A 17,763-nucleotide genomic window follows, 5' to 3' on the forward strand; every position below is an offset into this window, starting at 1 on the left:
GAGCTCTACTTCAGCGTAACTGTTGATAACAAGGAGTTTTGTACCATGTCTGGTAACTGGATGTCTGACTCTGGCCTCCAGCCTCAAATATGTTGATTAAAAGCTGCTGCTGACTTTGTCTCCATTGCATAACGTGAACCTGTGTTTCACTTCAGAAATGTGTGTACTGCCGGAAGCGGATGAAGAAGGTGTCTGGTGCCTGCATTCAATGCTCCTACGAGCACTGCTCCACTTCCTTCCATGTGACCTGTGCACATGCCGCTGGGGTACCCATGGAGCCGGATGATTGGCCATATGTTGTGTCCATCACTTGCTTCAAACATAAAGCAGCCAACCACAATGTAAGTGTCTTCTATTTAAAATCCCTCCTATATACTGTTTCTCTCATGTCTCTCTTGATCCCTGATTGGTCCCTTTCCTCTGTTCCATAGATCCAGTTTCGGAGGGAGGTATCGCTGGGGCAGACTGTGATTACGAAGAACCGCAATGGACTCTACTACAGGTGTAAAGTAATTGGCATGACAACGCAGACCTTCTATGAAGTGAACTTTGACGATGGCTCTTACAGCGACAACGTTTACCCGGAAAGCATTACTGTAAGAAGCTCTTTAGATTCCTCTGTAACTGCAGGTAGAATCTATAGCAGGAGTGGACAAACTTACTGACCCTCCGAGCCACGTACAATAATCTTCAGGAGACGCCTGCTGGGGCTGAAGGCCCGAGCCCCTGCAGGCATGCCTCACAGGGCTGAAGCCCCGAGCTCCCCTCTCCCTGAGTCTGGTGGTCAGAGAATGAGGGGAAAGGGTGATGAGCTCTACGAGCCACACTTTAAGTGTAAAAGAGCCGCATGCAGCTCGCGAGCTGCAGTTTGGCCACCCCTGATCTATATGATGCAATGCTGAATCCTTGCCAACTTTGTGGGAAGGAACAACAAAGCATACCCTGAGAAATCTTTTTACAATAGGTTAAAAAATTGCTAGCTGCATAGCTGATGGATAAAGTGATCTTCATGCATCTCCTTGTATATGGCTTTTCTGATTATTACCTGGTTTCCAATCTCTTGTTCCTTGACCAACAGCTGCTGCCAGTGTTGGTCGCTGACGTAAGAGAACATAGTTTGTTCTGTCTTGCACACTAATTACATTTTTAGTATCTCATTTTTTCCCTCCCAAGTCCTGTTTTGGGTAAATACAGGACAATGTGTAAGTTTGTTTTAATATTGTAAATAGATTAGAGTGGGTGGGGAGTGTATTGAAGAACTGGAGCAGGGTACTAAGAGTCAAGATTCTTGGGTTCTATTCCCAGTTTTGCCACTGACCTCCCATGTAATACTGTGGGCAAGTCAATTAACACCTCTTCCCCTGTGCTTGTAAGATGAGGGTAATACATCACAGGATGGTCTGAGCTGCTTTGAGCACCTTGGATGAGTTCCACAGAATTGCAAAATATTATCACCGGCAGCTGGTGCAGACAATTGGTTCAGTACTTGAGCAATGGGTTGTAACCTGCCTATGCTTAGTGAGTTTTTGAACAGATGCAAATTTGCTTATGGTGTGGTAGCCTCCTGGGTTCTTATGTTAAAGCATCATGTAATTGTGGTATCTTCCATGGGTGGTCACTATGACAAAGATGGTCAACTTGTTCCCAAATTTTATTTGTCTGTTTTTTTTCCTGACTTTCTTCTGTCTTTAGAGCAGAGACTGCATTCAGATGGGACCCCCTCCAGAAGGCGAGTTGGTTCAGCTGCAGTGGACTGATGGAATCATCTATAAGGCCAAGTTCATTGCAGCCCAAATCAGTCAGATTTATCAGGTAAATAGGGAGCGGTCTAAAAATTCCACCACAGCACCTGTGTGTTACACAAGCTTTATTCCTCACAGGTACAGAAGGCTTGTTGTATTTATGAAGACGTAATGTGACCTCCAGAGTTAATATTTCCTGTATTCTTATAGGAACTGTAATGCTCCTAATGAAGAGAGTCAGGAAAAGTGTCTTCAGTGGCAGATTTTGGATGCATGTACACACACGTATGCCTCTCTATCTACGCAGTCCTGCTCTTAGAAATTCACAATGGGTTCTTTTCATTTACACCCTTTCTCTGTGATGAAAAAGGATGCTTGAGTTGGTATATGTAGCTGTGCAGTGGATAAGCAACTGTAGAGAAAAGCGGGAGTGATTAGTGAATGCTTAAAGGATTTGTTAAATGTAATATAGAATTTCTGGCGCAGAGTAAATTTTCTCTCTCAAAGATAAATAGTTTATGATAAAAAAGAAAAATCATTGATCTAAAGAGGACCTGATCTCTGGAAGATGCTTTGATTGGAAATCTAAATCTTCCCTTGCCCCTTTTACAAGTGTTTCTGGCAGAGCTTTTGCTTATGATGAGGCGTTTGAGAGAGACGAGTTACCTAAACACAGAGAACTTGCTGAAGAGGGGACCTTTCAGATCCATTGGGGGGATACCTGTTGGGGACTGGATGATTTGGGATTGTTAATGGGTTACTGGGACATCATGTGACCCAGGTCAAAAGTGACTTGATATCGCCACTGTCTGTTGGCTGTTCAGTGGCCTGTGTGAAATGAGCTTTATGACCTCCGCTTCCTAACAAACAGGTATTTAGGTCATTAAAACCCTCTTGGCAATAAAAGTGGAGATCAGGAATAGAATGGGCTTGGAGACTTGACACTCGCTGCCCTGGAGAGTCATGGGAAGGTACATGGCAGAGCAGTATGTGGGAACAATGTCCTGCTGCTATATCTCCTTTACCTATTCTGTGAATAATTAGAAGTCTCCAGTCCTGTCATTCATGTCACCAACTACCTTTTCTAGCAGAGAACAGAAGCAGCCAATTTTGTAGCCCACAAGTCTGAGTGCTGAAGCAGTGTTTTCGTGTGTTTTGTACCACATGTGGGATTTCTGTTTGCAGGAGGCCAGCAGTCAGAAATCTGAAGAAGAGTCAGCATTTCAACATGAAGTTCCACAAAATTCAACACTGTCATTTGACTACATCTAGGTTAAATGGGCCACAAGAAGTTTCAAAATTACCAGGATTCTGGGAGGTTTCAAGTGCACCCTGTGCACCTCAGTTTAACCAAACACACACAATGAAACTTACAAACTATTTTGTGCCATGTAGATTCGCATTCCTAAGTAATCTTGAAAAGTGTGGTGGGAGAAATTTCCCAGGACACTTGTCTAAGAGGCACTTATTATACCATTTAGTCTTTTTTTCACAAAAATAGCCTAAGGTCTTGACATGCAAACAGAAGAGCATCATAATCCACAGACTTGTATCCTAAAGATCTCTTTGGCATGATGCTCCAAAGAAAAGACAGTCTGATTTTTAACCTAAATTTTAACTTTTGTACGGTTCCATTGAAAATCTGTTCTGTTTTCTTTCTGATTTAGTTACAATATAGGAAATTCACATATTGATTTAAAATAGCATTAAAAGCTAATATGTAAAGAAGCATCTATGTTACCAGCACTAAATGAGAACAAAATATGCAGGCACATGGGCATTTGTACATTTTGCAGCTCATGAAGTTACTTGTTCCATGTTTTGCACATTCAGGTTAGGTGCATATCTTTTGAAAATTTAACTCCAGTGGTTTGTCTTTAAACCTCATTCGTGTGTGTATTCAGAATGGAGACTTAAACTACCCATAACTTATTCCCTTGTGCCTAGTTGTTACAGCTGATGTATAGCTCTTAGTTAAGAGACTACAGTAAGTGGTGTTGACCTTGCATAGCTGATGAACCACAATACCTGGGTGCAACAGGAGGGGCAAGTTCAAACATAGGGCTGGTCTACACTAGAAGTGCTATGTCGGTCCAGCTGCACCAGTGCAGTTGTGCTGATGTAGTGTGTCTGGTGAAGACGCTCTATGCCGACAGGAGAGAGCTCTCCTCTCGGCATAATTGCTCTATCTTGGTGAGAGACAGTACCTATGCCTGCGGGAGAGCGTCTCCTGCCAACATAGCACTGTCCACACCGGCGCTTAGGTCGGTGTAACTTGCATCACTCGGGGTGGGCAGGGGGAAGGCTTTTTCACACCCCTGAGCAACATAAGTTATATCAATATAAGCAGTAATGTAGACCTGCCCATAGATTTTTTTTTTTGTCCCTCTGAATTTCCGCAATTTAAATCAGACCCTACCTTTCTCTTAAACCATATTGTGTTTTTCTTCTGCATTATCCAGGATGCTACTGTAAGTCTTCAGCAAAGCAAGCAAGAGGCTCTGAGAATATTTATTTTATGGTTTAAAATTTCATATGCTCATATTCATGAATAAACATCCCTGTAACATCTCCTGTTACATAATTCATGATAGGTTTCAGAGTAGCAGCCGTGTTAGTCTGTATCCACAAAAAGAAAAGGAGGACTTGTGGCACCTTAGAGACTAACACATTTATTTGAGCATAAGCTTTCGTGAGCTACGGCTCACTTCATCGGAAGTAATCAGTGCTCAGAGAGGTTTGGAATGAGGAGTTACCACCACGATTTTTCACACCTGACTGATTATTGTTCCTTGTTAAAACACAAATGTATTTTGACTTGTTCGAAGAAAATCTTAATTTAAGAAGGAAGAAGGGCTTATTAATGAGAGTGTAATACCAACGTTACAACAGGGGGTGGGTGTTTTCTTCGTGGTTCCCACTGTTTTTTCTGTGTCCATCAGAGAATCCGGGGGACTTTTTAGGCTGATAAAAGGAGGTGAGGAGAGACTTGTTAGGTGTAAATGGAGAAGCCAGTCACCTGATTACTACTATGCTCTCTGCAGGTGGAGTTTGAAGATGGCTCCCAGCTGATGGTAAAACGTGGTGATATTTACACGTTGGAGGAGGAGCTTCCTAAGAGAGTGAAATCTCGCCTGGTGGGTATCAAATCCGCAGGAGAAAACATGGGGAGCAGCTTCTCACATGTGCTCATTAGATTTTCTTTTAAAGGCTGTTTGAAAGTGACCTAAAAAGCTCCCTCTGCCTTCTAGAACTATAAGACCCTAATTCACTCACAGAATATGTGGAAGATTATAAAAAGACTAATGAAGACATTTGAAAAGGTTTTAAACAATTCCGGCTTGTCAAGACCTGATTTCTATGTTCCCTAGTTAAGAGAGCTTGTATTCAGTAAAGTGCCTTTCATCCTAGAGGCAGTGATGAGCTGCCAAAATCTTAACAACGGGTTCCCTCATCACCCCACGAGGGGGTCGTTGCTCACCCCTGCCCCCCGGGACTCCTGCCCCATCCAACCCCCCCATGTTCCTTGACGCTCTCCCGCCCCGCCCCCCCCCGCCCCATCCACCCCTGTGCCCTGACTGCCCCCAGAACTGGGCAGGAGGGTCTCATGGGCCACCCGTAGTGGGTGCCCACCCCACCCCTAAGAGCCAGAGGCATCTGCCGGGGGGCAAGGTGGGGAGTCCCAGAGGTGCTTACCTGGGTCAGCTCCCAGGAAGCATCTGGCAGGTCCCTCTGGCTCCTAGGGGCAAGGGAGCGTAGCTAGGGGGGCAGCAGGGGGGGTGTACGCTCCCCCACTGATCACATTAAAAGTGGCACCTTAGGCGCAGAGCTCCCACCAGCAGCTCCCCGCCCCATGCCTGGCCCCTGCTCACCTCACCTCCGCTCCGCTCTGCTTCTATGCCCCCCCCCCCGGCTTCCTGCGAATCAGCTGTTCGGCGGGAAGCCTGGGAGGACTGAGAAGCAGGCGGCGGCTTCCTGCTCAGGCCCAGGGAGGCGGAGGTGAGCTGGGGCGGGGAGAGGTTCGTCTGCGCGCGCCCCCCCCCAGGTTACCTGCTGCGGCATGGGCAGCCCTCCTCACTCACTCCCCTCCCCCGCCCCAGCCCCAGCTCACCTCTGCCTCCCTGGGCCTGAGCGGGAAGCCGCGGCCTGCTTCTCAGCCCGCCCTGGCTTCCTGTGCAAACAGCTGATTCATGGGAAGCTGGGGGGCAGAGAAGCAGAGCGGGGCAGCGCGTTCAGGGGAGGAAGCGGAGTGGAGGTGAGCTGGGGCCTGGGGTGGGGCAGGGAGCTGCTGGTGGGTGCTCCAGCCCTGGAGCACCCATGGAGTCGGCGCTAAAGGCGCCACTTTTGGCCGGTTAAATTTAGAAGCCCTTTTAGAACCGGTTGTCCCTCGCGGAACAACCAGTTCTAAAAAGGCTTCTAAATTTCACACCGGTTCGCTAGAACCGGTTGTTAACCGGCTCCAGCTCACCACTGCCTGGAGGATACCAGTTACAAACTCCACCACTGAAATGTTGCCACCTGCAGGGTGAGAAGATAATGGTCAGGTGAACTGACCTGCAGCCCAGTGGTGTTTTGGAAATGTTGGCCAACGATACTGGAATAAGAAACTTCCAAACAGACATTAAAAATCCCATGGAACACAAAGGCCCCTACTTCTTTAAGCTTCCTCTTAAAGACCAACATATCGTCTGTGTCTACACTATGAGCTAGTGGTGTGATGCGCCCTGCTCATGTGTAGATACTTGCACTACCAGCTACACAACTACAGGAACTCCTCACTCACATGGTAGTTCTGTTCCTGAAAAATGCGACTTTAAGTGAAACAATGTTAAGCGAATCCAGTTTCCCCATAAGTATTAATGTAAATGGGGGGGTAGGTTCCAGGGAAAATTTTTTTTTTGCCAGACAAAAGGCATTATACACATTTTAAACAAACAATTTAATACAGGTATAAGTTTTAAACAGTTTTAAACGAGAAGTTTAATACTACAATCGTTCCTGAGTAGGAAGCTTGGTTGAGGTGGTGGAGTCAGAGAGTGGAAGAGGGTGGATTGTCCGGCTGCTCCTCTTGCTGAACTTTCTGAACTCAAAAAACACACCAAGAGATTGTCGTTTTGCTTTCCCTTTTTTTCTTAGTAAATTTCTTTATAGCAAGTCATTAGATGACCAAGTTCCCTAATCACATCACTCAGGATTTGCAAGCCAGCTTCAATCATTTGGAAAGCTTCAGAAAGATGTTTGGCAGTCAAAATTCGATGGGCTGGTGGTTCTTCTACTTCTTGGCCCTCTTCTTCCATTGCTCTCGACACCTCTAGTTGCATCAGATCTTCATTGGTTAGCTCTTCTCCGTGTGATTGCAGAAGTTGTGTAACGTCAGCTTCTTCCACCTCATCAAAACCTACTTTCTTGGCCAAGTCTTCGTATCGGGGACAACATCTTTAAATCCTATTAAGTCACTGGAGACAATGAGGCAGGCAAGGAGGCTGAAGGTGCTGTAGGCTAGGAGAAGCACCCGTTGCACAGTAGTGGCGGCAGCTTCCCCTGCTCTGCAAGCACCGGGGCAGGGGGCTCAACCCTCAGCCCACCCACTCCATCCCTTCCCCCAAGCCTCCACCCTTGACCCACTTCTTCTTCCTCCCCCCACCCCCCCCCACCTCATCCCCCTTTACTTTGCAGGCTGCTTCCTCGATCATACCCCCTGCCTCCTAGGAGGGAGGGGGAGCCTGCGCGCCGAGTCCTCACTCCTACCCCTTCCCTCCTAAACGTGGCAAGCCAGCTGATTGCTGCGGGGGGGGAGGAGGGGAAAGGCGCTGATCTGCAGTGTCTGCTGCGTGGGGACGCTGTGGGGAGGGGTGGAGAGTAGGGAGGCTGCCTGCTGTGGAGAAAGCCCGTAGCCAAACAACGTAGAAGTCGAGCATTGCTCAGCTTTAAACGAGCATGTTCCCTAATTGATCAGCAACGAAACAACATTAACCAGGGCAACTTTAAGCAAGGATACACTCGTGCTATCTGGATGAGAGCTAGTGTGGGTGTGCGTACACAAGTGGGGGAATCGCACCGCATAGTGTTGGCATAGTTCCATGCAGTTAACTGTGGCTGAATTTAGTTGGCCTAGAAAATAGGAGGGACTGAGTTGATATTACTAAGATTGGAATTTGTGGCTCAAGAATTTTTTCCCCAAAACCTGATGCTGCTTTGACTTTTGAAGCCATCCCCTCCGCAAGAGGATGAGATCAGATGCCCAGAGCAATGAAGCACGTACAGCTTCTTGCTTTGTTCTAGATGCCTGTGATGTCAACTGTTGCATGATAAAGACAAAAGGATTATAGGAACTGCCATACCAAGTTCCACTGGTGATCACCAGAGTCCATGGTCTGTCTGACCACTAACACCCTCTGTGGCCACTAACAGAGGCTTGAAGTTGCACATAAAATAAAAAAATAAAAAACTCCTGTAATGGACATTTACGTGGAATAAACTACCTGTGGGATTATGAAGAAACTTCTCCAATTGGTTATACGTTAGTTTATGCCATGAAATATGGAAGGGTTTTTTAGTCCCTTATAAAATGCTTTGATCATCTCTAATGTAACTCCTAGATTTGTCATTATCCATATAGATATCTCATCCTTTTTTGAATCCTCTGGTCTCAGACATCTTGTGGCAATGAATTCCACAGATTAACTATGCTGTGTGTAATTTACTTTTGTCCTTTTTTCAAGTGGATTCTGGGGGCAGAGGAGCTGTTTGTGTTCGTTTTTATCAGGTGAACAGAGATCGTCAGTCTTTCTTTAGACAATATTTTTGTTAGTATCTGACTGCAGTTCTGCCTTTCAGCAAAGCTGATGAATTTGAGTGGTGAGGTAGGGTGGGTGGGTATGTCACTTCTGATGGATCCTGACCTTCAGGCGTTGTAACATTTCCAGAGTGACTGACACACACATCCACTCCCCTTCGTGCACACTCTGATGAAAGGTGAATAACTCACATCTGACCTGAAACGCTTAATTATTTCTGCATACCTCCTGTTCCCAGAGATTTTTAGGAAGAGTTCTGTGTGAGTGACATACAAGATACTCTAATAAAGAGCAGCTGGATAAAGGAAGGAAGCAACAGGAAGTAACCACGCTTACCAAGAACCTTCTCTCTGCTTTGAGAGTGAGAAGCAGTGTATAAGCTATGTCATGTTGTCTTACAACAATCCCTTCCCCAAACAGACTCCACCCCCCATGCCTAAGGAAGTGAGAGAAGCTTCCGTTACCAGGTTGCTTTTTATGATGAATGAATAACCTGAGCAGACAGAGAAGGGTTGCAGTGGCAGAGGATTTGTGGGTTGGAGTTAGAGAGTGGAAGAGAACCTGCTACAGAAATGAAGCAGACTTGAAGTTGTTTTTGAGTATGGTCCTACAAGTCAAGTGTGTTCTTCAGAGCCAGTCCCTGCACTCTCCAGCCTTCAGTGTTTCTCTAGCATGTATGTAACACAATGTTCACTTTCTCCTGTCCAAGCAGTTTTGTTAAATAGGTGTGCTTCTCTCTCGTGCATCTTCCCCCTTTAATGATTGTACTTTCCTGTCTCCTGTAGTCCCTCAGCACTGGGGCCCCTCAGGAAGGAGTGTTTTCCGGAGACGAAGTGAAAGCCGCCAAGCGCCCCCGAGTGGGGAATTCCAGGAATCCCGAGGACTATGGACAGAACCCAGATTACTTGGCCTTCATGGAGACCCTGCTGCAGACGCAGTACCAGCCAGGACCACAGAGCAACATGTTTTAACCAGGATTAATAATAATAATTAAAAAATTAACCCTTTTCAACCCTGAGGAAAAATAACCAGGAAACTGTGGAACAAAAGGCCAGCCCCGTGCAATAGCCTGCTGTGAATTCCTTTCTTCGGCTCTCGGTTTGGACTGCAAGAAAATCCTGTCTGGCTACAGGCTACCTCTACTCTGTCAGCTGCATTGCTGACCAATAGAATAGGGAGCTCAAAACCCCCTCAGACAGCATTTCACATGAAGACTTCGGAAGAGTTTGTACTAGTGGAGCTTTGCGACTGGCTCCTTTTTCTTTTTTTTTTTTAAGGTTTGGAAAGGGTTAAAATTAATGAAAAATGAAATGACTCAGATTTTTAAACCACATCAAACTCTTTTGTCTTTAAAAGGTGCTATTTCCCTGACTACTGAAGCAGCCTTTGAACCCTGATTTCTGTACATATAAATCACCTTTGTGACGTTTTCTATAAATGAGCATTATTAAGAAAAAAAAAACACAAACACAAATAGGAAAGCAACAATTTCCACAAATAATTTTTTCTAGATCGTGGCTTTAAAACAGAAAGAAATAAAATCATTTCTCCCTCCTCCCCACCACTGAAATGTAATTTAACACTGCAGTGGAGAGAGAGAACAAGAGCAGACATCGTGGGTTGTTTTTTAAAGCAATGTTTTCTTTGTAACCTGGGGAAGCGGGGAAAGAAATGTCTCATAACCTGAATGTTGTTGCAGTCGATGAATTAGACCGTGGGTGTGTGCATTTCTGCCCTGTCGTCAGCAAAGGGCAACCAGTGGGGAAATGGCTGGACATTAGTGTTTGCTCCTTCTACTCCTCTTCCTTGCCTTTTCCTTCCCCATCTTTGCAATCGCTTAGACTCTGCGGCCTCAAGCGTGCATGCCGTTCGATTCAGATATGCCACTTGATTCTTCCCCTCACCGATCTGGCAGGCATTGTTCTGTTGCTGCCATCCCCTTTAAGAGCTGCCACCCCCACCTTTCTATCGAGAGAGGCGTGCAAGGGGATTGTTCTGGCTCTCTATTAGGCATGGCTCCCAGAGGAACTTTTTCCTTTTCTTTTTCTTTGGTTTTGAGCTGTGCAGCTTACAGTTGCGTGAATCATTCCATGACAGAAGCCTTGGAGGTGTGTGTATATTCTCTTCTTCCCCCTCCCCCCATTAAAGAAGAAATTCCCCAAACGCCTTCAGTTGCTGTGACATCCTTTACTTAGGTAAGGAGTGAGCCTTTGAGATGCTCCTGGTGAAGCGGGATGAAAGCCTGCATTTGTTTGGGCTCAGTTCATTGAGTATTAAAATGAGTGTTAAAATCAGAAACAAATCTTGAAATACTGAGTAGGCAGCTCCCACCTGAACTCTGTGTAAGCACCTCCTCCTGTAGAACTGTTATGGAACAGTGTTGCATAAAAGGCCTTATCCAAAGCCCATCAAAGTTGGTGGAAAGAGACTCCCACTGACTTCAGAGGGCTTTGAATCAGGTTTGAAGTGAAGAGAAATAAGTAGACTTCGAGGAGAACTGCAGGGAGATGAGGCTGCTGCAGCGTGTGTGCATGGGGATGGGGACATGGTACTTATACAGCACATATTCAGTCCCACCTTTGTGTCTTTGCCTGTGAGTTGACAAAGCTATCCAGGAAACGCGTCCTCAGCAATCTTTTTCACTTGAGTCCCAGAAATTTCTGAGCAGGGAGGAACAATACTCTCTTTTTTTAAGCCCCCTTGTAATACAGTCAATATATATTTTTTTTAAGTGACTGTGTTTAGATATCTTCATGGGAACGTGGGAAGCATTTGCGGGATAACACGGTAATTATTAGCATCTTAAGAGATTGGACGGATATTCAGCTGTCCCAGTCAGAGAATGGAAATGGAGTGAAGTGTTCTTTCTTGGGGGAATTAGAATTCCCTTCATTTCTTGCTGCCTCTGCTGAGAGGTGTTTTTTTGCATTTTTTTTTTTTTAAGTGTGTGTTATAACACAGGGTGAAATCCTTTTAGGTAGTTTTGTTCTTGTTTTTTTTTTTTCTTTATTTTAAGTTTTCAATTTCTCCAAACGAATCTGTCTCCAAAAAAGCATTAGACTGAATTTATCAAAGAAGAATGTACTTTTTTTTGTTTTTTTTTTTTAAAGGAAAAAAGGACTGTTCTTAAAAGCCTCGTTCTGTGTCATTTTGGATAGAAGACAAATTAGAACCTAGCTGAAGTCTCTCTCCTTTATTTTGTGCAGCACCTGTATAGCGATTACTCCTGCGTAGCTGTCTCCTGTTGGCTAGAACAAGATTTAAAAGATAATTTGCTTGTATAAAAGAAAAAATGGATGTTTTAATGGTTGCCAGGCCACAGAGAAATATTTAAAACAATTGAAAGAGAATTTAAACAGCAGAGGATTTTTTTTGTTTGTTTTGGAAGTGGGGAGGGGGAAGGGAGGTAGGGCGGGATGGGTTGGGAGCAGTGGGCGGATTTCCTCTGCATGTTAATAAAAAAAAAAAAAAAGTCCTGACTGAAGTAGCATCATTACTGTATTCATATGTAGTACCTTTTTTAAATACTATTTATATTGTAAAAACAAAAAACAAAAAAAGTGTGTTTCCCTGACCCCATATTCAGATGGTGAGTTATGTTTAAACGTGAATCTAGAACTGTAGAATGCCCTTCTTTGTTGCTGGGTTTTTCCTGTTTTGTTTGTTCTTAAAGCCCTCTTTTGGTTCAGGAATGACTTGTGCAGTTTATCTATAATGACCATGTTGAAGGTTTCTGTGCATCAGACTATGGAAAAGGAAATAGGAAATGCACACTTCTTCCCCACCCCCCAGTGAAATATATTTGTAAGTGTCTGATTATGTGCTATAAAATTATTGATTTTTTTCCTCTTAGATTAAGAATGTGATGTGTTTTTTTTGCATTTTTTTTCTCTGCCTCTAGGTTCATAATGAATTAAAGGCTGTTGAGCACTTCAGAATTACAGTTTTTAGGAGGTTGAAGTCTCTTCATTTCTATATAAAAGCTACTGTGCTGAAGGGGAAGAAATCTCCCAAGTCAGAGTGGTTGGTGAAAGCTGACCAGTAACTCGGTCATGAGAAGCTGAGGTTGGTGAATTGGAATGTGGTCTGCCCCTTCTCTCCTAAGAGCAGGACAAGAGCTCTGTCCTTGCACCCCCAACAGTTCAGAATTGAAATTGCAATGATCCAAGGTCCAGGACTTGGTATAGCTGGATCAGTGCCATAGAAGCACTGGTTAGTTACTGACCAGTGAGAGTTTTTAAGGCCCAAAATAGGGAAGTTGTGGAATTTGTCAGAGGTTTTTAAGACGAGGTTAGACAAACACCTGACAGGGATGGTCTAGGTAATATTTAGTCCTGCTTTCAAGCAGGGGACTGGACAAGTTGACCTATCGAGGTCCCTTCCAAGCCTACATTTCTGTGATTCTGTAAACCACCAGTGGCTATGTATTACTGGAAATCTGTCTTTTAACCATCCCACTAGTGGTTCAGCATGCCTGTCTAGCCCTTGCAGGTCACACAGATAATGAACCTTTTAAAATCATCCTTCTGATTGTCACCACCTTTTTTTCCGTCACTTGAGTTCTGACATTGTTTTATAGAGACATCTCACAAACTGCTACAGTTAGTGACTAATGCTTTGGATCACTTGAAAGCAATATCCCTTAGATTTCAGCTCACCAATACCTGCCTCCTAGCTTTACTCAAGGTAGTCTGATAAAACCATATTATTTGATCCAGATGCATGAGAAGGATGTGAGAGCCAAAGTCTCCGCTGGTGTAATTCCATTGCAGTCACTAGGAGAGAATTTGTGCTGTGATTTTAAGGTCCGCTATCTTGTGACCTGCCATAACCAATAACCCTTTGTGAAGGGCCAATAAAGCCACATTAAGGACCAATAAAATGTTTCCAAGCAGCAGCCTTGGACCAATATCAGAAAGACAAAGATCAACATGTCCTATCAGAGCATCATAGAGCTGGGATGGAGTAGATATTTTCAGACTAGCCTTCCCAAGTCTTGAAACTCTGTGGGTCTAGAAATTTGTCTAGGCCCTTTCTCTATTCAATCTACCACTGAGGTAGATTCTGCAGGGCTGAATAGCAAATTGCTATCCCATGTCATCTCACAATGTGAGCACCATGAGGATCAGGTGTGAATACTGCTTAGCTAGCTTAGCCTCATTCACTATTCCTTCGTCCCCATGCTCTGAGCACCATATGGGGTGGGGTGGAGAGTCTTCTGTTGAATGCCCTTCATTAGTCTCCTCTTCAAATCTCTGTCATATCCCTGGTGATTTGAGATGTTTCTGACCCATGCACCTGAATTGCAGTGGTAGCTGGAGAATGTTCCTCTGTCCTTTTTTGTCCCCCCCACGCCCCGCCCCCCCCCGCGCTCACACCTTTCCTTCTCCTCGATTTGCCTCAATCCTATTTCCTCTGATCTCTGGAATTCCCACTCCTTCCCCTCTCATCTTGAGTCAGGTATAATCTGTTTGCAGGAGTTACTATGTATTCTGCAGGTTTCTGTTGCCTGGTAGCCTGGACCAGTGTGTTGAACAGACTGCAAAGCCCTTCACTGGCCTGCCCTGTGGAGTTCTTGTCATAGGGCGTGTCTACACTACCGCATAGTGTTGATCTAACATACACAACTTCAGCTCCTTGAATAGCGTAGCTGAAGTTAATGTACTTAGATCTACTTACCGTGGTGTCTTCGCTACGGTAAGTCGACAGCTGACGCTCTCCCATTGACTCCGCTTGTGCTCCTCGTTCTGGTGGAGTACCGGAGTCGACGGGAGAGCACTCAGCCGTTGATTTATCGCGTCTATACTAGACGCGATAAATCGACACACACACACACACACACACACACACACCCCCCGCTGGATCGATCGCTGCCCGCCAATCCAGCAGGTAGTGTAGACAAGCCCATATAGCTGCAGTCAGTGATGGGCCCAGATCACATGGGTCTTTGGCCAGATAACCATCTGTTATGCTCCCTCCCAGCTCTGAAGCCCTAAAGAACATCACTTTTGCTATTGTAGTTTCAGAGAAGTACAGTTCCTGTTTTGGGGCTTGTGATTAGCGGGATGTATTCATGAGCAAACATCTTAAATCCTGTAGTGTAAAAGCTGGTAGAGTTCCCTTTTGTGAGTCCGTGTCACAAATCGTCATACACACAATAAACCTGTTCTGTGATCGTTGCTGGCAGCATTGAAAAGACAGGAATGAACAGGCTGCTTATTTTTGCTGCAACGCTGCCAGACGGAATTTAGCCCTAAGCCCGGAGGGTGGAATAGTGGAGGAAGAGAGATGTTTAACTCCTCAGTTTTTCTGTCTGACGGAAGACACAGCAGCTCAGTAAGGGATGAGAGGAGGATTCTTTTCTTGCAGGTGAGGAGTAATTTGGAACATCATGTTAAAATAGCAGTGCTGTTGGGGCTATGCGTTGCTACATACTTTACATGCATTGCCTCTTGATGCTCAAGATCAAAATGTTATGGCCTTTACTAGGAACATATGGACTAGTTCTCCGATCAAGATGATAAATGGCCCCAACTTCTAACCACGTTCGTCAGCTCTTCACCTTTTTGTTTCACCTGATCTAGATGTGGAAGTGCCATGGGACGAGTGATCTCATCGTATTTCGGATCCAGTTGAACCAGTGACTCTTACGGGTGTGTTCTCGCAGGTCTCCAGCATAGCAGTCTGGGTGCTTATCCGCACCTTTTTGAAGCTTGCCCACCATTTCTCCCATCATCCTGCGGCCTCCCAGCACTGGGATCTTTGAACACAGAGGGCCAGGAGTTTTCAATGCAGCTTCCATGCTCTCTCTCCAGTGCCCTTTGTACTTTCCTTTTCACTTGGCTGTAGTTCCATGATCACACTCCTTTTAAGAGATGAGTAGATGAAAACAAAGAGAAGGGTGAGAGGTGACTTGATTACATGGGGAACAAATATTTAATAATGGGCTCTTCAATCTAGCAGAGAAAAGTACAGCATGGTCCAATGGCTGAAAGTTGGAAGCTAGACAAATTCAGACTAGGAACAATTGCCCAAGGGTCGTGGTGGATTCTCTCACTGGCAATTTTAAACATCCAACCTTGATTTTATCTAAAAGATCTGCTTTAGGAATTACTTTGGGGAAGTTTTATGGCCTGTTATACAGGTTGTCAGACAAGATGATCGCAATGGTCCCTTCTGGCATTGGAATCTCTGAATCTATAAAAGGGCCACCTCAGATGCTCCTGGAATCCATGTTTCAGCTCTCTCATAGCACATGTACCAGTTGGGGTTATTTTGTTTTGACATTTCTCTTTTCCAGCCATTGGTATGTGTTCTGCATCAATGTTGCTGCTTCAAAGGATGCACTGAAACCCTTCCTAACTAGAGCGGGTCGGAACTTGGCATTTCTGTTTTGTGGACAGTTGATGTTTTTGAAATTTGTTTCCATTCCAGATTACAACAAAGCAAGTTTTTTAAATTTGCTGCCAAATAGAAATTCAAAAAAAAAAAAACCCAAAAACCATTTTGAAAACTTCATTTATGAGGAAAATTTTTAAATTTCGTTTCAGAACAAAATATTTTATTTTGATTTTTTTTTCATTTTTCATTTTTACATTTCATGACATGTCAGTAGTAATAGTGCATAAGATGGCATGAGATACAATCCTGGAAATGTAAGGCTGGAAGAGACCTGGAGAAGTTATCAAGTCCAGTCCCCTGTGCTGAGGCACGACCAAGTAAACCTAGAACAGCCGGGACAGGTATTTGTCCAACGTGTTGTTAAACCTCCAGTGATGGGATTCCACAACCTCCCTTGGAAGCCTAATCCAGCACTTAACTACTCTTCTAAAGATATAGTCATGTCCCTGAGTGAGCAAAGCTTTTGACATGGTCTCCCACAGTATTCTTGCCAGCAAGTTAAAGAAGTATGGGCTGGATGAATGGACTATAAGGTGGATAGAAAGTTGGCTAGATTATTGGGCTCAACGGGTAGTGATCAATGGCTCCATGTCTAGTTGGCAGCCGGTATCAAGTGGAGTGCCCCAAGGGTCGGTCCTGGGGCCGGTTTTGTTCAATATCTTCAATGATCTGGAGGATGGTGTGGATTGCACCCTCAGCAAGTTTGCAGATGACACTAAACTGGGAGGAGAGGTAGATACGCTGGAGGGTAGGGATAGGATACAGAGGGCCCTAGACAAAGTAGAGGATGGGGCCAAAAGAAATCTGATGAGGTTCAACAAGGACAAGTGCAGAGTCTGCACTTAGGACGGAAGAATCCAATGCACCGCTACAGACTAGGGACCGAATGGCTCGGCAGCAGGTCTGCAGAAAAGGACCTGGGGTTACAGTGGACGAGGAGCTGGATATGAGTCAACAGTGTGCCCTTGTAGCCAAGAAGGCCAATGGCATTTTGAGATGTATAGGTAGGGGCATTGCCAGCAGATCGAGGGACGTGATCGTTCCCCTCTATTCGACATTGGTGAGGCCTCATCTGGAGTACTGTGTCCAGTTTTGGGCCCCACACTACAAGAAGGATGTGGAAAAATTGAAGGGAGTCCAGCGGAGGGCAACCAAAATGATTAGGGGACTGGAACACATGAGTTATGAGGAGAGGCTGAGGGAACTGGGATTGTTTAGTCTGCAGAAGAGAAGAATGAGGGGGGATTTGATAGCTGCTTTCAACTACCTGAAAGGGGGTTCCAAAGAGGATGGCTCTAGACTGTTCTCAGTGGTAGCTGATGACAGAACAAGGAGTAATGGTCTCACGTTACAGTGGGGGAGATTTAGGTTGGATATTAGGAAAAACTTTTTCACTAGGAGGGTGGTGAAACACTGGAGGTGTTACCTAGGGAGGTGGTGGAATCTCCTTCCTTAGAAGTTTTTAAGGTCAGGTTTGACAAAGCCCTGGCTGGGATGATTTAATTGGGGATCGGTCCTGCTTTGAGCAGGGGGTTGGACTAGATGACCTCCTGAGGTCCCTTCCAACCCTGATATTCTATGATTCTATGATTGGACCATCGGCCTTTCAGTTAACAGCCAAACGCTGATTGTGCTGGAGATCCAGCTGCTTGCTGAAATGTTGCACGACTAGTTTGACTTAAATCGCTCTTTAAACCTGTGTTTAAACACGCTGTATGTCAAGCCGTGTCATATTATGCTCATAGTAATGATATGATCGATTTTTAAAAAAATTAAAGGGAGCCGCTACTTAGTACAGATTGAAACTTCTTATCTTATTTTCT

General features: G+C 44.9%; 1 protein-coding gene across 1 annotated transcript in view; it reads left to right on the top strand.

The window, feature by feature from the left end:
* Positions 1-17,763, top strand: part of KDM4B (lysine demethylase 4B) — a 210,431-nt gene that overhangs the window by 158,431 nt on the left and 34,237 nt on the right. The window contains exons 21-26 of the mRNA XM_074939369.1: positions 156-341; positions 432-596; positions 1,693-1,812; positions 4,787-4,879; positions 9,325-10,734; positions 12,441-12,604. Of these exons, the coding sequence (XP_074795470.1) occupies positions 156-341; positions 432-596; positions 1,693-1,812; positions 4,787-4,879; positions 9,325-9,510 (750 nt within the window). The 3' untranslated portion in view covers positions 9,511-10,734; positions 12,441-12,604. The remainder of the gene's footprint in view (positions 1-155; positions 342-431; positions 597-1,692; positions 1,813-4,786; positions 4,880-9,324; positions 10,735-12,440; positions 12,605-17,763) is intronic.

This window comes from Natator depressus, chromosome 25 (genome assembly GCF_965152275.1).
Source record: "Natator depressus isolate rNatDep1 chromosome 25, rNatDep2.hap1, whole genome shotgun sequence".
NCBI lineage: Eukaryota > Metazoa > Chordata > Testudines > Cheloniidae > Natator > Natator depressus.